The sequence below is a fragment of the Eulemur rufifrons genome, chromosome 1, assembly GCF_041146395.1.
Source record: "Eulemur rufifrons isolate Redbay chromosome 1, OSU_ERuf_1, whole genome shotgun sequence".
NCBI lineage: Eukaryota > Metazoa > Chordata > Mammalia > Primates > Lemuridae > Eulemur > Eulemur rufifrons.
Window position 1 is genome coordinate 85713614 of NC_090983.1, and position 22392 is coordinate 85736005.

Below are 22392 nucleotides of genomic sequence, written 5' to 3' on the forward strand. Positions count from 1 at the left end.
CATAGACAGGCCTCTCCTGGTCAACCTAAAGTGGCCAGTACCTTCTTAAATTCCTTGTAATATTTGTGTCATATTATAATTAGTCATCTTGTTTGTTTGTTTATTTTTCATTTCCCTCTCAAGAATGTAAGCCCCGTGAGGGTGTGGGCCCTGCTGCTCTAGATTGTGACATGTAGTACCTGTTTGTTATTAATAAGTAAATACTTGGTAAATTCTTGAGAGTCTTAGTAGACACAGATTGATTACTTTTTGCAGGGAAGGGGAGCTAAGGTTTTATAAGTATGCGTGTAATTGAGAAAAATGCAAACTTTTTAAAAAGATGGAATGAGATTATATATAAACATATGGCAAATACAAATCTTGCAGAGTTCTAAGAATTTACAGATACATGAAATTTTTATGTGGTGGAAAATTAAAATTACACCTGTAGAAACCCAGTGGGTGAGGAAGGTGCTAATCAGGGAGAGTTTATACTGTGGATTCAGTTGATTAAAAAGAATTAATTTTAATATTTAAAAATCAATCTCATTTAGTAATGTTGCATTAATTTAATTACTATAAATTTGGAGGTAATGTCTTGTATTTTATAATTTTTTAAATGCAGGTTTGCCTCACTCTTAGAAAATCTGGTATGATATGAAAATGTGCATCCATGACAAGATCAGTTATAAAAGGACTCATCTTTCTATAGCAAATTCATCCCTTATTTTAAAAATTATTCAATTTATTAAAAATCCTGTTGATTTATAATTTTTTGGTAATACATTTGTTGCATTAAGCAGGGATATGGCTATATTATGGCTCAAAATGAAATAGAGGATGCTGAGTTCCTAAAGAGTGTGTTAAGTAATTACTTTTGGACTTAGTGCTTTGAATTTTCTTTGTAGCTTACTCTGGGAGCATGATTTATTTTAATAATTAGTTTATATGTATGTAGAGGGTATGTCAAAGCTATTTATAGGTACATTAATATTATTATTCATGTGTGATTTTGTGATATACTTAGTCGTATCTATTTCTTCCACCTATCCCTTTTTTGTGATTTCTTTGTTTTTAGGATCATCATGCCTAGAGTTGAAAACATAAAAAAGTCTCTTACACCTCAGATTTCTTGTTTGACAAGTGAGTCTTATAAACAGCTGGATATTTTGCCTGACAAACTGAGAGCAAAGCTTCTTCCATTCCAGAAAGATGGCATCACTTTTGCCCTCAGAAGGGATGGCAGGTAAAGTACCTCTTTTAAAACATGTTAAAAATGTTAAATTCCTGACAAAGCTGTGTTCAAACCATTCTTTTCATATATCCATTGTGTTTCGTTAGTAGAATTGATTGTGTCTTAGTTAGCTTCCTCCATTTACTATGATTGACTTATACTTCAAGTTGAAACATTTTGAACCAATTCTGATTTCTTAAGACAGTATGTTTGGTTACCCTAAGTGTTTGAATTACCAGATAGTCTGAGCATCTCAAATATTGACATAACTAATTTTCATTGCATTTTTATTCATTACATTTTCCAACTTAGATCTCCAACTTCTGGGTGTGTCTTACTAGTACCTTGTACCACTGTCTATATTTCTTCTTTTCAAACTTCATAATGGTTATTTGATCTCTTCCATGAAATCAGGCCATTACATGTTTTTCCACAATTTTAAGGATAGTATTGTCATGGTTCCATAGTCAAGTGTATCATATACTTTCTCTCCAACATTTTATTATGAAAAATTTTAAACATAAAACAAAACTGAAAGAATGTTAAAGTGAACGCTTGGTAGACCTATCACCCACAGTCTATCATTAACATTTTGCCATGCTTGCTTTAGTAGTTGAGCCAATATGTTAACAGCATGACTCTGGTGAGTGGTTTGATCTGGTGAGTATATTTATCTGTTTATCCATCCCTGTATCCTTTCATCACATCAGTCCATCTTATTATTTTCATTCATTTCAAAGTAAATTGCAGACATTATTGTACTTCCCCCTAAATACTTAAGTATGTATATGATTAACCAGAGTTCATATTTGTTTATGTTTTTTTCTATTGAAGTTAAATTGAAATGCACAGATCTTGACAAATGCATATACTTGTATAACCCAAACCCACCATCCTAGAAAGTTCCCTCATTTTTCCCCCAATCAATCATCACTGTCACAGTCAACCATTGACCCAATGTTTTTTCAACCATAGTTTATTTTGCCTGTTTTTTTAGTAGTTTGTATAAATAGAATCATACAGTATATGCTATTTTTGAAAGGCTTTTTTTACTCACTGTAATCTTATTGAGATTCATCTGTTTTTTCATGTATTAGTAGTTTTTTCCTATTGTATGCATTGGTATTTGCAGGTATTAATTGATACCTCAGTTTTAAATCTGATGCTTTTTACTTTATACCTACATCTACCCAGTTTTTCTAGCCTGGACATCACTTCTGTAGATATCCATTGCTTTCATGGAGTTAGACTAGTTGTACTATTCCATCCTGTATTCACAATGTCAGTGGTCCTCAAATTCCTGAAGATTTCAGTCACAGATGCCATCTTAAACTGCCATCTTAAGCTTCCTTTAGGTATTTAGTACTTGAGCTGTGGGGCTTGTCAGTATGGCAGAGTAGAAAGAACATATGCTTTAGAGTCAGACTTTGTTTAAATCTGAATCACTTACTATCTTTGTGATGCTGGGCTTGCTTCTTTGACAATTAGAACTTCAGATTCATCAGCTATAAAATTGATATTATAATCCTAATTATTGCAGTTACAAAATAAGACTGAGTTCCTCATAATGCTCAAATAAAATGCCTTCTCCCTTGTGCTAAGCTAAATTTAGTAATTTCCAAACATTTGTCCTTGGACTGTTAACTAATCTTAACAAATGTGCATGTATGTAGCAAAATAAGAAAATAAGTATTCTGTTTATAAAATGAAATTTATTCATTCTAAACAACTTTGATTTATTTTGGACTTATTAATAGATCTTCCCTGCTTTTGAGAGGTTAGAATTATCCTTTATTTTATGAAAACATGTTAGTAGCTGAAATTTTTTGTTATATCATTTGGGAAATGAAAAGTTGGCAATATTGTATTGTTTCCCACTAATTTTTTTTTTACTAGACCATGAGATAATCATTTCAGGATTAAAAAATAATTTCAGGATATATCTTACTTTTCTTCTTTTTTGAATGATATTTAAATTGGCATTATAGGTCTGCTTTATTAGTTATTTTTTTCTTAGCACTTGGAAGGTTGTATCCTACTATCTTCTAGCCTGTGTAATTGTCACTAAGTATACTCTTGAGTCTTATTAATAAAATATCACTCTACAGATGACTTGTTCATTACAAAAGAAAAATTACAAAATGGTCATGCTTGGTATTATTAATAGTGGGGCAGCCACATGTACAATGTGGTACACAGGAGAGACATAATATTACCTATATGGTGTTACTGGAAATATTTGACCTGGTAATAATGAGGAAATAGTCAAACCAATCTAGAATGTGGGACTCTTCAAAGGATTCAATGACATGAAAAACCAAGGGAAGCAGAGAGAACATTCTAAATTGAAAAAGACCTAAGAACTACAACATCTGAAAGTAATGTACATGCCTTGATTAGATCTTGTATCAGTTAAAAAAAAAAAAGCTTTAGAGGATAATTTCGGGATAACTGGGAAAATTTCATCTGGACTCTATTTAGATGATGTTATTGGATTAAAGTAGATTATCTTTGATGAAGTAATGGTGTTGTGGTTGAATAGAAGAATGTTCTTGTTTCTGAGAAATGCAATGATAAAGAATTTTCAGAGGAAGAACCGTGCTATCTGGGGCCTACTTTCTATATTTTCCCAAAAGGGAAATGTGTATATATTCAGAGAAACTTTTAGTAGTTGAGCCAATATGTTAACAGGATGACTCTGGTGAGTATATTTGTTGTATTATTCTTTTTGCCTTTTCTGTGATTTGGAAATTTTTAAAAATATAAATAAAAAGCATTCTAATTTTTGTTCCTTTGTACATCATCTGATTTTAAGATTTTCTCTTTGTCTTTGGAGTTCTGCAATTTTACTGTAATTTATTCAGTATGGTTTTCTTTTTATTTATCCAGCTTAAGATTATTGTGCATTTTAAATCTGGGATTTGTGTCTTATTCTAGGAAATTCTCAGCTATTACCTCTTCAAATATTGCTCCTCTCCTATTCTCTTTGTCTTCTTCTGCAATTCTAATTAGATTTATGCTTGGCCTTTTTACTCTATCCTATGCTTCCATTAATGTCTTTTATATTTTCTCTATCCATGCTACATTATGACTATTATCAAAATTCTCTCTTCATGATCAGCTGGTTTAATTTGCTCTTTAGCCCCTCTATTCAATTTTTAAAAGTACTTTTTGTGCCAGGCTCATGGTATGCCTTTCTAGTCCCAGCTACTTGGGAGACTCAGGCCGGAGGATTGCTTTAGCCCAGTAGCTCTGGGCTATAGTGCACTATGCCCATCGGGTGTCCTCACTAAGTTCTCTATCAATATGTTGACCTCCCAGGAGGTGGGTACCACCTGGTTTCCTAATGAGGGGTGAACCTACCCAGGTTAGAAATGAAGCAGGTTTAAACTCTCTTGCTGTTCAGTAGTGGGATCTTGCCTGTGCATAGCCACTGTACTCCAGCCTGGGCAACATAGTATGACCTCGTCTCTTACTTTCAAAAAAAGTACTTTTTTATTACTAATGTAGTAACATACATGGAGAAAGGTGAAGGTGTACAGATTATGAATGTTCACCTTGAGGAATTTTCACAGTATAGCCATCACCAACATCAAGAAATAGGTTAATGCCTGTATCCTATAACTTTCCTTTTACCTCCTCCGGGTCGCTACTACCTCCCATGTCTCCAAAAATAACTGCTGTCATGACTTCTGACACCATAGCTTACTTTTTCCTGTTCAACTATATCATTGTCATTATCTATTATGTACTTGTTTGTGTTTGATTTCTTTTATTCAAAATTTTTGTGAGATCAATCCATGTTGTTGCATGTGATTGTAGTTCATTCATTCTCACTGCCACATAAATTCTATTCTGTGAGTATACCATAACTTACTCATTCTACTGTTACCAAGCATTTTGGTTATTTCTAGTTTTGGGCTCTTATGAATAGTAATGATATGAATATTCTCATACAAATCTTTTGGTAAACATAAATACACATTTCTGATGTGTATGTACTAAGAAGAAGATATGTTGGGTCATAGGGTATGTATATATTCCACTTTAGTAGTTACTGCCTGTATGAGTTTGCTAGGGCTATCATAAAAACACACCACAGCTGGTTAGCTTAAACAACAGAAATTTAGCATCTTGCAATTTGAAAGGCTGGCAGTCCAAAATCAAGGCATTGGCAGGGTTAGTTCTTCTCCAGGGCTATGAAAGAGGATCTTTTACAGGCCTCTTTCCTTGACTTATAGACTATTGTCTTTTTCCTATTTCTTTGCACATTGTCTTCCCTCCATTTATGTCTTTGAGTCCAAATTTTCCCTTTTTATAAGGACATAAGTCATACTTTTTTTTATGACATCCTAATGACCTCATCTTAACTAACTATTAAGTCATTAAATATGAAATGTCTGATTTTGAATCGAAAGTGTAGTTAATTATATCTCAAACAGAACCAGTACACTTAATCAAAGTATGTACCTAAGCTATTGACACAGTTTTGCCATCTTAATGGTAGCTTGTTTATGCCAGCAGCAAAGAAACCTGGAGAGTGAGTGGTGATGAAATCAGAGAATTAAATATTTTTCCTTGCAAGAAGTGGTCTAAAGCCTGGAAGACGTGATAGTCAGTTTGTGCAAGGTCCGTGGATGACAGAGAGTTTCCAAGTCCAGCTGTGCATTATGTGATCAAGCATCTTGCAAGAAGATTTGCGTGTCTCTAGTAACCCATTTCCGCTGCTTGATCACAAGCATCTTCATCATTTCATCCAATTGGTTGCAGTAGACATCCACTGTAATCAATTGATCAGGTTTTATGAAGCTGTAGTGGATAATACCAAAGAGACACTATTAGCTTTTTATTTGATGAATATTTGCTTTTAGACGGTGTTTCAGCACTTCATCTTTATCCAACCATTGTGCTGCATATTTGTGATTGTCAAAAAGAATCCATTTTTCATCACACGTAACAATACGATGTCAAAATGGTTTGTCTTTATGTCATGATAGCAAAGAAAGGCAAGCTTCAAGATGATTTCTCTTCTGATGCTCATTTAATGTATACATAACCCCATCTATCTAGCTTCTTTACTTTGCCGATTTGTCTCAAATGGTCCAATATTGTTGGAATAGTAACATCAAACCTTGCTGCTAATTCATGCATAGGTTGAGATGGATTCACTTCCACTACAGCTTTTAGCTCATCATTATCCACATTGGTCTTAGGTCATCCACGTGGCTCATTTTCAAGACTAAAATCACCAGAATAGAACTTCTCAAACCATCGATAGACTGTACGTTTATTAGCCACATCCTTCCAAAACACTTTATTGATATTTCAAGCTGGCTGCACTGAATTGGTTCCACAATGGAACTCATGTTCAAAAATAACATGAATTTTTGACTTATCCACGGTTTGACAAAAATTGCTCTAAAAAAACATTTGAAAGATAATCACAAGCCAAAACGTGTGTTTGCAAGACTGAGGGCATACCTTCACAATAAACATAAAACAAGAAGTGTCAAAGTGAAATACTAGAGATATCAACTGTCAAACTTAGTACTTAAGAAAATTGGACATTTCATAGTTAATAACCTATTTCCAGATAAGATCACATTCTGAGATACTGGAGGTTAGGACTTCAACATATGAATTTCGCGGGGACACAATTCAACCCATGACACCGCTAAACATTTTCCAAAGTGATTATACCAATTTCTACTTGTATCAGCAGTATTTAAGAGTTCCACTTCTACCCCATCCTCACCAACACTTCATATTGCCTATCTTTATTGTCATTTTAGATATTCTGGTAGGTATATAGTGATATACATTGAGATTTTTATTTACATTTCTCTGATGATAAAATTTAATATCTTTTCATATGCTTATTGGCCATTTGGACATCTTCTTTTGTTATGTGCCCATTCTTATCCATTTTTCTATTGGATTGTCTACTTGCCTTTTTCTTATTGTTTTGTAGAAGACCTTGTCAGATTTATATTCTGGATATGAGTCTTGTCAGGTGTATGTATTGCAAATAAATTTTCTCAGGGTGTGAGTTGCCTTTTTGCTGTCTTAAAGTCTTCCGGTAAGCTGAAGTACTCAATTTTAATGGCATCTTAAATAATCTTTGTCAATATTGTTTCTATGGTTGGCATTTACTGCATCCTATTTTAGAAGTCTTTGTCTACTATAAGGTCATTAAGAGAATTTCCTGTGTTTTCTTGTAAAAGCTTTATTTTTACTTTCTACATTAATTAGATTTATAGTCCAATTGGAATTGATTGTGTATTGGTATGAGGTAGGCATCAGGATTGATTATTTGTCTATTTACTTTTATGTAGAGATGTCTAATTGATCCAATACAACTTATTGAAAAACTTTTTCCTACTGTATTATAGAGTTATATTTGTCATAAATCAAGTAATGTAAATGTGTATACCTTTCTATTAATAGATAAGTGCTACTAGAACTTTCTGCCATGGTGGAAATATTCTGTATATGTAATGTTCGATTCAGTAGCTATTTGCTACAGATAGCTATTGAGTACTTTAAGTATGGCTAGTGCAACTAAAGATTGAATTTTTAATTTTCACTAATTTACATTAATTAAAATTAAAATTTAAACTTAAGTAGTCACATGTGTCTAGTGCCTACCACATAGGATAGTGCCATTGTAGATTCTTTGTTCTACTTGTCTGTTTGCAATCTTTGTGTCAGTACCATCCTTCTTAATTACTGTAGCTTTATAATAAATATTTTGGTATCAAATAGTATAAATCTTTCAGCTTCACTCTTATTCAAAATTATCTCAGCAATATTGGCTCTTTGCATTGCCTGTAAATTGTAGTACTCATTTATTGTCACAAAGAAAAGTACTGGGATTGTAAATGGAATTATATTGTTTCTATAGATCAGTTTGGAGGAAACTTATATCTTTACAGAGTATTTCAATCCATGAACATGAATTATTCTTTTTTTTTTTTCTTTTAAGAGACAGGATCTCACTCTGTTGCCCAGTCTGGAGTACAGTGGCACCATCAGTGTTCACTATAACCTCAAACTCTTGGGCTCAAGTGATCCTCCTGCCTTGGCCTCCCAAAGTGCTGGGGTTACAGGTGTGAGCCACCATGCCCAATCTGAATTATTCTTATTTAATTGCTCTCGATTTATTTTCATCTCCATTATTCCTTTACTTATTTAATTTTTTTCAGTGGGATTTTATAATTTTCAATAAATATATCTATCACATATATCAATACATTTATTTCTAGGTATTTAATATTTTTGATGCTATTATAAGTTGTCTTTTGCCCTTCTAGCTGTTTTAAAATTTTCTCTTTATCTGACTGTCCAAAAGTTTTACTATGATGTGACTAGGTGTAATTTTTCTTTGCATTTATTCTCTTGAGTCTGTGGGTTGATGTCATTCATCAGTTTTTGAAAATTTTCAGTTTTGTCTCTTCAAATATTTTTGCCTCATTCTTTTGACCTCCATGGGCTCCAGTTATACCTACATTAGACCTTTTTTGGTGAACTGCATGTCTCTTATCTTCCTTTTTATGTTTTGGTTTTGATATTTTTGATTTATCTATATTCTAATTTACTAATTCTTTTGCTATTAAATTAATTTATTGAATTCTTTTATGGAAGAGACCATCATTCAATATATTTGAAACCAAAAACCACTCAATTTCTTTCTTGCTAAGCAAGGGAGAACTGTGCTTATTAGACATGACTCTAAACAAAGCAAGGAGTTGGTAATTGTATTGGGCTTTGGGAAACCTGGAGACTTTCAAAAACAGGAGTGTTTAAGGATTGACTGAATTTCTGTGTATAGTTAAGGGACTAGCTAACTGATGTCAAAAAACAAGGTAGTCCTTTCCTTTCTTGAAATTGGAGAATAGGGACATTTTATTTTCTGTTCTTAATTTCAGATAGCATATTTTTAAATCTTAGAATATCCAATTCAAATCTGCGTTCTTATGTTGATGGTATCTTGTTTTTCGCCTTGTTTTAATTTTGTCTCTTGTTTCTGTAAATATTTAGAACATACTTATTTATATATTTGAAGTCCTTTGGAGGCTAATTTCTTTTTTTGTTGTTGTATATGATGGTTTATTTCCCAGTGTATTTGCTAATGTTTTAAATTTCACTTTAATAATTAGGTAATCTTAATTTGTGGGAATCTTGAGAGACCTAAATGATAAATGAATTCTTGTAGGGAGGATTTGTAAAATTAGATTCTTGGCTTGGGGTTTTCCAGGTCACAAAGGTAATGTAGATTCAAATCTCAAATTCATTTTCAGGTAGGCTTCTTATGAATTTTGATCATTAATTTTTATCTCATGCCAAGCTTTAAGTTTCCTTGTTGGCTTAAGAAAATTAGGTATAATTTTATTTAATAAAATACACAGGCTTTAGGTGCACAGTTCTGCGGGTTCTGATATACTATATACTCCTGTGTTTTCAAATACCTCAGTCAAGATACAGAACATTTCCATCACCCAGGGTAGGCCTCTTTCTGAGCAAGTCCATTGTCCTAAATTAGGCAACCCCCACTGATCTGACATCTATCACCAGAGTAAATTTTTTATAGTTACCTGATACAATCTTTATTTTTTTTAACCTTTTATTTTGAAATAATTTCAAACTTAGAGAAAAGTTACAAGAAAAATATAGAAACAATTTTTATGTGTCTTTTACCTAGATTCACTAATTTTTAACATTTTGCCACATTCACTTTATTATTCTCTCTCTACACACACACAAGTATGTACATCCATTAGTATTTATGATTTTACAAACCATTTGATAGTAGGTTGCATATGTCATGCTCCGTTAACCTGCAATAATATAGTATAGTATGTATTTTTTTAAAAATAAAGATATTCTCTTACTTAGCCGCAGCCCATTCTGTTGCCTTGGGCTAGAGTGCCATGGCATCATCATAGCTCACTGCAACCTCAAACTCCTGGGCTTGATCGATTCTCCTTCCTGAGCTTCAGAGTAGCTGGGGCTACAGGTGCCACCATACCTGGCTGTTTTCTATTTATTGTAGAGACAGGGTCTCGCTATATTGCTCATGCTGGTCTCTAACTGGCGTCTAGCAGCCCTCCTGCCTTGGCCTTGCAGGTGTGAGCCAGTGCACACAGCCAGGAATTTAACTTTTATGCAATACTTTAACGGACCTCTATTTTGTCAATTATTCTCAATACTGTTCTTTGTAGCATATTTTTTTTTCAGCATTAAGATCCAATCCAAGATCACATATTACATTTACTGTTATCTTTTTGTTTCCTCTAATGTGGGGAAGTTTCTTAGCTTTCATGACACTAGCATTTTTGAAGAATATAGGCCATTCTCTTTTATAGAATGTTCCTCAGTTTATTTTTTTAATCTTTCTTCACAATGGGATTTAGATTATGCAGTCTTTTTTACATTAGTACATAAGTGAGATTGAGGTCCTGTCCTTCTGAAGGTATTATTTTGAGTCCTTCAGCCTGTCACTAGTAATGTTAATTTTGGTTGCTGGTCCAGTTTCACCACCATATAGTTGCTATTTTTTCTTCTTACATTTATCGACTATGTAACAAACAACTAACATGAAGAGATAGTAAGACCATGCAAATATATTGTTCCTTATTCAGTTTTCCTCCTCTTGGATTTAGCATCTATAGATGATTCCTGTTCAAACCAAATTTTGTCATGATGGTTATAAAATGAAGATTTTTTTAATTGACATTTTACTGTAAAGAAGAGCCCTATCTCTGCCCCATCAATCTCTCTCTCTCTGTCTGTCTCTACTCATTCCATCCATCCATGTTGTTGCAAATGACAGGATTTTATTCTTTTTTGTGGCTGAATAATATTCCATTATATACATGTATACACCACATTTCATTCCATTCCGTATATATACACCACATTTTCTTTATCCATTTATCCATTGATTGGCAAGTTGATTCCATATTTGGGCTATTGTGAATAGTGCTGCAGTAAACATGGGATTGTAAATATCTCTTTGATATATTGATTTCCTTTCTTTTGGATATATATCCAGTAGTGGAATTGCTGAATCATTTGATAGTTTTATTTTTAGTTCTATGGAACCTCCATACTGCTTTCTATAGTGGCTGTACTAATTTACATTCCCATAAACATTGTACAAGGGTCCCACTTTCTCCACATTCTTACCAACATACGTTATTCCTTGTTTTTTTGATAAAAGCCATTTTAACTGGGGTGAGATGATATCTCATTGTGATTTTGATATGCATTTCTCTAATGATTAGTGATGTCGAGCATTGTTTCATATACCTGTTGCCCATTTATGTGTATTCTTTAGAGAAATGTCTATTTAGACCTTTTGCCCATTTTTTAATTAGAATTTTCTTTTCTTTTCTTTTCTTTTTTTTTTAATTGCTATTGACTTGTTTGAGTCTCTTATACACTGGTTATTAATTGCTTGTCGAATGGATAATTTGGATATATTTTCTCTCTTTCAATTTAAAAAGTTCTTCCCACTGACTTTGTACTAGAATGACCGATCTGCTGGGTAAGAAATTTCTCAGTCCTGCTTTCTTTTCTAGCTGATGATGTAGGCATTGCTCCACTGTTTCCTGTAGACGAGTCTGAGGGCTCCCTGTTTTTTTTCTCCTTAGAAATGATTGATTTTTTTTGTCTCACTACCCACTGTAGCAATTTGGAAATAGAATATGTCTTGGTTTTGACCAATATGAGTCTCTTTTCCCTGGATGTGCTGTATTCTTTTATTTCTAGTTTACATTTTTCTTTTATTTCTGGAAACTTTTCTTGAACTATATTGAAAACAGTTTTTAAGTTCTTTTATTTTGGTTTTCTTCTTTGAGAATACCAAGTATGCTTATGTTTGTTGATTTATTTTGGCCTATTATCTGCATCATTTGCTTTTACTGCCTTTTTAGTTATTAATTTATTTTTTCTGTAAAACTTTTTTGGGGTTTTTAATTCCCTTTGAATGTCCTTTTCAATCTTGTCCTATGTGTACTTTGCTGTTTTTAGCAGTACTTGTTCTCTCTTTGCTTCCATTTTGTCTTCAATATTTCTTTCTTCCCTTCCTTTCCTTCTTCCCCTCCCATTCTCTTCCCTCCCCTCCTCTCCCCTCCCCTTCCCTTCCTTTCCCTTCCCTTCCTCCTTTTTCTTTTCTTTCCTTTCTTCTCTGACTTGTCAGTTCACATTTTATTTCCTTATCCTTTTGGCCACTGTTGCCGTGAGCATCTGTACCTCCTCTTTATGTTTCCTGTGTTATAGAAGTGATTGCTTCTTTAAGTTTGTATTTGTGGCAAAATGTTTGAACATAATTTTCATCTGCTTGGTGGTAACAGTTTTTCTACGTGTTTTTCCATTTGATTTTCCTTTTTGTTTCCTTCTTTTTATTTATAATATTTAAAAAAAAAATACTGCTCATTTTTCAATGAGGAACATTTTTTCCAGAACCTGCTCTTTGCAAAAGGTCATCTCAGGAGAGCCATAGCAGTGTTACAGACTAACACCTATTCTCTTTATGACACTATTTTTGTATATAATTGATTTCTTTTTATTATCTAAGTTTACCTCATTTTATTGCATTTCACTTTATTATGCTTTGCAGATACTGTGCTTTTTACTAATTGAAGGTTTGTAGCAACCTTGCATTGAGCAAGTCTGTTGGTGCCATTTTTGCAACAGCATGTGCTCACTTAAGTGTTGATGTGTTACATTTTGGTAATTCTGTCAATGTTTCAAACATTTTCATTGTTATTATGTCTGTTATGGTGATCAGTGATGAGTGATCTTTGACTTTACTATTGTAATTATTTTGGGGCACCATGAACTGTACCCTTATAAGATAATTAATTGATCAATGTTGTATATGTTCTGACTGTTCCATTTACTGGCTGTTCCCTGTTTATTTCTCATTCCTCAGGCCTCCCTATTTCCTGAGACACAACAATATTGAAGTTAGGCTGAGTAATAACTCTACAATGGCCTATAAGTGTTCAAGTGAAAAAAAGAGTGATATATCTCTCACTTTAGATCAAAAGCTAGACTCGGGAGGCTGAAGTAGGAGGATTACTTGAGTCCAGGAGTTTGAGACCAGCCTGGGCAACATAGCAAGACACTGTATCTTAAAAAAAAGGAAAAATTAGACAGGCATGGTGGCACCTGCCTATAGTCCCAGCTACTTGGGAGGCCGAGGCAGGAGGATTGCTTGAACGCAGGAGTTCATGGTTGCAGTGAGCTGCAATAGCACCGCTACACTCCAGCCTGGGCAACACAGCGAGACCTTGTTTCTTTAAAACAAACACACAAAAAGCTAGAAATGATTAAGTTTAGTGAGGAAGGCATTTGAAAAGCTGAGATAGGCTGAAAACTAGGTCTCTTGCTCCAAATAGCTAGCCAAGTTGTGAGTGCAAAAGAAAAAGTTCTTGAAGGAAATTAAAAGTGCTATTCCAGTGAACACACAAATGATAAGAAAGTGAAACAGGGCTAGGTACAGTGGCTCACGCCTGTAATCCCAGCACTTTGGGAGGGCAAGGTGGGAGGATTGCTTGAGGTCAGGAATTTGAGACCAGCCTGGACAACATAGCAAGACACTATCTCTAAAAACAATTTAAAAAGTGAATTAGCCAGGCATGGTAGTGCATGCCTGTAGTCCCAGCTACTTGAGAGGCTGAGGCAGGAGGATTGCTTGAGCCCAGGAGTTTGAAGTTGCAGTGAGCTACAATGATGCCACTGTGCTCTAGTATGGGCAACAGAAAGAGACCCTGTCTCAAAAAAAAAAAAGAAAAAAAAAAAAAAAAAAGAACCAAAGAAAGTGAAATAGCCTTATTGTTAATATGGGGAAAGTTTCAGTGGTCTGGATAGAAGATCAAACCAGCCACAACATTCCCTTAAACCAAAGCCTAATCCAGAGCAAGGCTCTAACTCTCTTCAGTTCTTTGAAGGCTGGGAGAGGTGAGAGGAAGCTGCAGAAGAAAAGTTCAAAGCTAGCAGAGGTTGGTTCATGAGGTTTAAGGAAAGATACCGTCTCCATAACATAAACGTGCAGGGTGAAGCAGCAAGTGCTTATATAGAAGCTGCAGCAGGTTATCGGGAAGATCTAGCTATGATTCTTGATGAATATGGCCACACTAAACAATAGATTTTTCAGTGGAGACGAAAAAGCCTTTTACTGGAAGAAGATGCCATCTAGGACTCTCATAGCTAGAGAGGAGAAATCAAATGTCTTGCTTCAATGTTTCAAAAGACAGGCTGACTCTCTTGTTAGGGCCTAATGTAGCTGGTGATTTTAAGTTGAAGCCAATGCTCATTGACCATCCTGGAAATCCTAGGGTCCTTCAGGAGCATGCTAAATCTACTCTGCCTGTGCTCTGTAAATCAATCAACAAAGTCTAGATGACAGCATATCTGTGTACAGTATGGTTTAATGAATACTTTAAGCCCACTATTGAGACCTACTGCTCAGAAAAAAAGATTTCTTTCCAAATATCACTCCTGGGCCGGGCACTGTGGCTCACGCCTGTAATCCTAACACTCTGGGAGGCCGAGGTGGGAGGATCACTCGAGGTCAGGAGTTCGAGACTAGCCTGAGCAAGAGCGAGACCACGTCTCTACTAAAAAATCAAAAGAAATTAACCAGACAAAAGTTAGCCGAGCATGGTGGCACATGCCTGTAGTCCCAGCTACTCAGGAGGCTGAGGCAGGCAGTAGGATTGCTTGAGCCCAGGAGTTTGAGGTTGCTGTGAGCTAGGCTAATGCCATGGCACTCTAGCCCAGGCAACAGAATGAGACTCTGTCTCAAAAAAAAAAAAAAACAAACAAATATCACTGCTCATTGATAGTGTACCTGGTCACCCAAGAGCTCTGATGGAGATGTATAACGAGATGAATGTTCTTTTATGCCTGCTAACACAATGTTCATTCTGTAAGCCAATCAATCAAGGAGTAATTTCAACTTTCAAGTCCTATAATTTAAGAAATACGTTTCATAAGACTATAGCTGTCATAGTGATTCCTTTGATGGAACTGGACAAAGTAAATGAAAAACCTTCTTACAAGGATTCATCATTGTAGATGTCATTAAAAACATTCATGTGACTCATGAGAAGAGGTCAAAATATCAACATTAACAGGAGTTTGGAAGAAGTCGATTCCAACCCTCATGGTTGACTTTGAGGAGTTCAAGATTTCAGTGGAGAAGTAACTGCAGATGTGGTAGAAATAGCAAAAGAATTAGAAGTGGAGCCTGAAGATGTGACTGAATTGCTGCAATCTAATGATAAAACTTGAATAGTTGTTTCTTATGGATGAGCAAAGAAAATGGTTTGTTTACATAGAGTCTACTCCTGGTGAAGATGCTATGAGCATTGTTAAAGTTACGACAAAAGATTCAGAATATTACATAAACTTAGTTGGGAAAGCAGTGGCTGGGTTGGAGAGGATTGACTCCAATATTGAAAGAAGTTCTACCGTTGGGTAAAATGCTATTAAACAGCATCGTATGCTACAGAGAAATCTTTTGTGAAAGGAAGAGTCAATCAATGTGTCGAATTTCATTGTTGTCTTATTTTAAGGAACTCCCACAGCCACCCCAACCTTCAGTAACCACCACCCTGATCAGTCAGCAGCTATCAACATTGAGGCAAGACACTCCATCATCAAAAAGATTAGAACTCACTGAAAGCTCCCATGATTGTTAGTGGTTTTTTTTTTTTAGCAATAAAGTAGTTTTTAATTAAGGTATGTACATTTTTCTTAGACAAAGCTATGGCACGATTAGTAGAGTACAGTATAGTGCAAACATTACTTTTAGATGCACTGGGAAACCAAAAAATCTGTATGACTCACTTTTTTCTGATATTCACTTTATTGCGGTGATCTGGATCTGAACTGGCAGTTATCTTGGAGATAACACCTGTGTCTCCTGATTCAAAAGAAATTGACACGGCAGGGTAGCTGAGCAGACAAAGGTTCTCATACGTGCCCCTGCCTCATTGTCATTGACCCTTGCCTCTTTTCCTTCTGCAGCCACTGGCTGCCATTCTACCTATCATCTTGTGTTGTTGCAAAGAAGGGATTCTTGTCTTTGCAGTGCATGTGTTCCTTTTACTTTGGAACTGTGTTCTGCTGTTTTGTTTTCCTTCCCTGAGATGAATAGCCAAAGTATAGCCTATGTATGCTGCCTTATTTTGGGAGGGGAATATTTAAAATATTTAATATTTTTGGTTAACCCATCTTCTTGTTTTTTCATTTGAGATTTTTAGATGTCTCCTAGTTTTTTTTTTTAAATAATAAATAACCATTCATTAAATCTCTAAATCTCTGCTCCAGCAAGCTTAGTGCTAGATATATTACTTAAGTATTTATTAAATGATTATTTATGGACATGTATTTATGTCTGAATATGTGTATTTATGAATATATATGGCTAAAAATAATTAACAAATTTATTAATACATGAAATTTTTAGTATACAGTTGAACAAGATTTGTCATCTGTCATTTACTTATTTATGTCTGAGGAGATATAAGAAGCCTGTCATCAAATGAATTATTAGGCTTAGCATTATACACTTTCTTTGTTGCCTTTATCATAGGTGTTGTTCTGAAATAAAATATATTTTATTCCTTCTGGAAATCCTAGCAGAGCAATTTGTTTTAATTGTCCATATGGGGAAGAGAAGACTTTGTGATATTTAAGGCTTTTGGAAAAAGGATAAGAGAAGATTTTGTATAATATGTATATTCTTTAAAGGTTTCAGTTCATGACAACCTAATTTCTTTCATTGTTTTCTTTTCTCTCCTAAAATTGAAAAGTTTTCTATTACTTATTTAGGTGTGCTGCTTTTGTAGCGTTATAATCCTTAATTGTTTGGCTGACTATAGATTGAATTTTTGCATCATGAATAAAAATTTTGAAACATCTGCTACAAGAAGATTTTTTTGTTAAATTAATATTAGGGCATAAATTTCCATGCTTATCATCTCAGCTTAATGAAGTAAGGTTAATTAACAATGGATGAACCTTGAGTATGAGGGTAGAAAAGCCAGAAGAAATGTTATAAAAATTTACTAATTAATTTCATATAGCCTAAGTCATCTAATTTATGAGAAACACATCTTGGCATTCTGAACAGTATTAATTTGAGTTGTAGAATATTGTCATTGTTTTGTCCCCTCTCCAAGCAGAGAGGATCCTGTAAGAAAGAGTGTCTAGAAAGAGACTTGGCTGCCTATGTCTAAAAGTGTTATTGATGCATATGTCAATATGTATACTTTTTAGTAAATGAACCTAACTTCTGTTTTCATTTTAAATCAACCTCCTACTTTATCAGACTTTTTATCTGGAAGTACCCTTTTACGATTCCGTAGGCTGTGAATTTGTATAATAATATTAAGTTGTATTGATGAACATATATACTAATTTCTGTTGGAGATATATATGAGTGACATTGCAATATCACTGCATACCCACCTGAATGGCTAAATTAAAACAAACAAACAAAAAAGACAATACCAGCAAAGATGTGAAACACTTGTAACTCTCTTAGTCTGGTTTTTGTGGCTATAAAGGATTACCAGAGGCTGTGTAACTTATAAAGAAAAGAGGACTATTTGACTCACAGTTGTGCTGTACAAGAAGCATAGTGCCAGCATCTGTTTCTGGTGAGGGCCTCAGGAAGCCTTCACTCATGGCAGAAGATGAAGAGAGAGGAAGAGGTACCAGGCTCTTTTCAACAACCAGCTGTCATGTGAACTAATAGAGCGAGAACTTACTCCTTACTGTGGGGAGGGCACCAAGCCTTTCATGAGGCTCCCACTCAGCCTCACCTCTAGCATTGGACAGATATGCAGATGATATCACTCTCTTACACTATTAGTAGAAGGGGGAAATTGGCACAACAACTTTGGAAAACGGTTTGGCAATATCTACTATAGGTGAACATATATGTGTTCTGAGACCCAGTAATCCTTCCCCTAAGTATGTAGGTGCATATGTTATCTCTACCAATAGAATGTTCATAGCAGCACTATTCATAATAGCTACCCCAGTTGTCCATTAGCACTAGAATGGGAAATAACTGTGGTATATTCTCATAATAGAAAACTTTTAACAGTGAGAATGAACAAATTACAGCTACTATAATAGCTGGATGAATCTTTCAAATATAGTGTTGAGTGAAGGTAAAGTATATTGATGACTTATATACACACATTAAACATATATCCATTTATATAAAATATGCTAATTTATACACAACCACTTAGGTGAAATATATATAACAGACTAATCTATGGTGTTCAAAATCAGGCAGTGGCCAGCCTTCAGTGGGGCTGAGGGTGTCGTGAAAAGACACAGCCATAAAAGAGGCTTTTGGGGTTATTGATAATATTCTCTTTCTTGAAATTTGGTGCTGTTTATATAGGTGTGTTCATTTTATGAAAATTCTTAAATTTTCGTAAGGTGTACACTTGAGATTTAATTTTCTGTATTTTTTAATACAGTAACAAGTTTACCAAAGACGTTAAATGTGCTTTGCTTTTAAATATATCTACATATGTATCTATATTTATATATACATGTGTATATATGTATTTTAAGCATAGACTACTATTGATATAGTTGTAATTTAGCTACTCCATCAAAAACAAAGCAAATTCTAATAAAAAATGAAATACATTTGTGCACGTGGGAGTGGGTGTGTGTATATCTCTAGACTGAATCTGTTAACACTCTATTTTCTTATGCTACTTCATTAGTCAGTTCTGGCAGGAAATAGAGATTTACTCAAATGATTCAACTTAGCAAACTTTCGTGAGGAACTGTATCAGTGGTGTAAGGTTAAGTGGGGCAACAATTAGTTTGAGCCACTACGACACCAAACAGTAGCAGCCAGTCATTACCAGTCCCAGGCCTGAGAGGACAGGCCTGGACACAGAGTAGCCCAGTGAGCACTAGAGCTAAGGAACAGGGGCCGCAGGCAGCACCTGCAGTTCTGGAGGGACCCAGCCACTACCAGACCTTTCTGTGTCATTCTCACCTCTTACTCTGTAATCACCAGTTGGTACCTCCATTGATGAAACCCTATTTGAAGCTAACTGGCAAGGGAATTTTCTGTAGGAGGGAGCAAATGTAGAATAATCAGCGCAACTACTTAGATTGTTGAAAACTCATTCCAGAGAATTAGTATAAAATATAATTTCCCTCCTCTTATTACTTTTTGCCTCTGAAATTCCATTTTGGGTAATTTTCATGTTACATATACATATCCATCCTTCTCTTTCTTTCTCTTTGGTGTGTATATTTATACACAGCAAGTAAAATGAAAACACTATATTTAAAATCACCACTAATTAAAAACAGTGTTGATTTATAAGCAAATATGATGATTAAGCGTTTAAAATAGTGAAGTAAATTTACAGCGTTAGAAATATGGAGAGCTAAATATTTATTGAATTTTCATGTTTTCTCTCAACTGAGGTTGGCAACACAGTTACCAAGTATTTTGTACTAGAAAGAAAATGCACAAAGTACAGTACTGCCTTTTATCAAAACATTTTTATTTTGGAAATTTTCAAATGTGTACATAAGAATAGAGAAAAGTGTAAGGAACTCCCATGTAGTTATCACACAACTTTAATAATTCTAAACATTTTGCTAGTTATTGGTTATTCTGTTCCCAGTTCCCTACCTACAAACATATTTTTTCCCCTGGAGTATTTTAAAGTAAATTCAAGAAATTATATTTTACCCATAAATATTGCAATCTTTTATTTATTTAAAAAAATTTTTTTAGAGACAAGATCTTTCTCTGTCATCCATGCTAGAGTGCAGTGGCATGATAATAGCTCACTGCAACCTTGAACTCCAGGGCCCAAGTGATCCTCCTGCCTTAGCCTCCCAAGTAGTTGGGACTACAGACATGAGCCACCATGCCTTGCCCAAATTTAAAATATTTTTTGTAGAGATGAGGCCTTACTCTGTTGCCCAGGCTGATCTTGAACTCTTGGGCTCAAGTAATTCTCCTGCTTCAGCCTCCAAAAATGCTGGGATTATAGATGTAAGCTACCGCACCCAGCTGTCACTTCAATTTTTAATCTCTAACAAATAAGGATTGCCTCATGATCATAATGTCATTATCACAGCTAACAAGATTGAATTATATCTCATATTTGATCCATATTAAAATGTGCCCACTTATTTTAAAAGTATTTTTGTGCTGTTAGTTTGTTTGAATCAAGATCCTAATAAGCTTCACGCATTGAATTTGCTTGTCTCTTTAACTTTTGTTAGATCAGCAAACTTACTAAAAATATGATTTCTTTTGCAAGTTTGCCTTATGAACCACTTTTATTTTTTCTATGGTGAATTTACATATCCATCAACACTTAGTATTTTTTTGTGAATACGCACAGTACTGCACTAAGCACTTAATAACAGTGGGGTATAGCAAAAGGAGCAGGGGGGTTGGCCAAAGCTGGCTTTAGGTTTTGCCTGTTCCATCCGTTCTGCCATTATGATCATGAGCGTATTCTTAAAACTCTGTAAAATTGAGCATGACGGTGTGATGCCCAGTTCAAAAGAGATAGTCAAGAAGTTTTAGATTTAATTGTTGTGAGTTACTTACTGAAGTATTTATAAATAGGTGAGTCATCTCTGCAAACCTCAGTCTTTCGGAATGACTGCAGACGGTGAAGTAGATGGAGGGCTGGACGAGGATCCATTCTAGAAGTGAAGACACAGTAACTGAGACCCCCAATGTTAAGTGAATACTTCATGTCTAAGTGTAGACTGTAAGAAGGGGTGCTTTTCTTTTCTATTCAGAAACTAGAATTTGGGGAATAGTGACAAAATACAGAAGAATATGTTACTTTTCTAGCAACAATTAAAACTGGCCACTGGGAGAATGAATGATTGATTCCATTATTAGAAACTAAGGAAACCAACAAATGAAGTGTGAGGTAGAACAGCCCTTTAGTCTGGAACAAAAATGCCACAGTTCTTATCTGCTGATGAAGGCAGAGGCACATGGCCAGTATCCTGCTGAAAGTCCCTGTGTGAATGGGAGTACAGGAGTGGTGTGTTTTGGATTAAGATAATGTCCTTTTGACTTGCATCTCAATTTTGGGTCTATGATACCTTACTAATATCTATAAAAACCTTTTTTTCCCTACCTTCAAACAAATAACTTTAGATCCCTAAATATTTAACTTTCATCTTATTATGGTAACTGAACTATATTTAAACCAAACCATAGGTATTCTTGAAAATATTTCAGTATCTAACCTCTTGTAAAAGAAAATTCAGGGCTATAGTTGTGTTGAGTGAAACATTTGGCAGAGTCCAATTCATTTATGTTCTTTATTAAAACTGAAATGAAACTAATTGCTTTTTATTTTATTATCCTAGATTAGTTTTTATAAGTGTGTTTGTCTATCAGTCAAGGTAAGGTTCTTTTATAAATGGGAATATTTTTGTATTGTGTAGGTCAGAAGCTTTGCAGCTGAGAAAGTGATGTCTACTGCTCTGGGCCACACTGCCACCTGGGGGCCAAAAAGAAAGTCGGCCATGGTGTCTTAGCCAGTGCCAAGAATCTTTGACATTGACCTTGGTTCTATTAAGGCAAATACCAAGACATGATTATCTATTTTTAGACACCAGAATAATGTTATTGACTTAATGATATAGAATGATACAATATTATGAAAACATATTTGAAAATCTAATGTGTACCTACATATTACTTCTTTTCCTATCTTTCTCTTTCTACCTATTTTTTAGGATATTACTATCTTGAGACAAAGGTAATGTACATTATCTCAGTCCTTTAATGTGTATACTGCTACTTAGTACTTATAAAGAGTACTATGTGGGCAATGTTAATAGTTTCCTATTTACACCATAAAATTAATCAGTAAATGAATATCCTTTTCCCAGCTCAAATTCATTGAACATATATAAAGGTGTTTATACTGTTGGTATGTATACATATATTTATTTTAGTTTTGTAGTAGGAGATGGGTTGCTCTTACTAAGTATGATGCCATTGGATTAATGCTTTATATGTAACTGAAGGACAAATATTGTGTGATTTCACTTATATGAGTTAGCTAGAAAAGTAAAATTCATAGAGACAGAAAAGGTGGTTACCAGGGGCTGGGGGC

At 34.6% G+C, this 22392-nt stretch overlaps 1 protein-coding gene across 2 annotated transcripts in view; it reads left to right on the top strand.

Annotated features, from left to right (window-relative positions):
- Positions 1 to 1064: 1064 nt before the first annotated feature.
- The window catches only part of ZRANB3 (zinc finger RANBP2-type containing 3), a 212900-nt gene continuing 191572 nt past the window's right edge, over positions 1065 to 22392 (top strand). For both annotated transcript variants that reach the window (XM_069473214.1, XM_069473223.1), the window contains exon 1: positions 1065 to 1225. In XM_069473214.1, coding sequence (XP_069329315.1) covers positions 1065 to 1225 — 161 coding nt within the window. The remainder of the gene's footprint in view (positions 1226 to 22392) is intronic.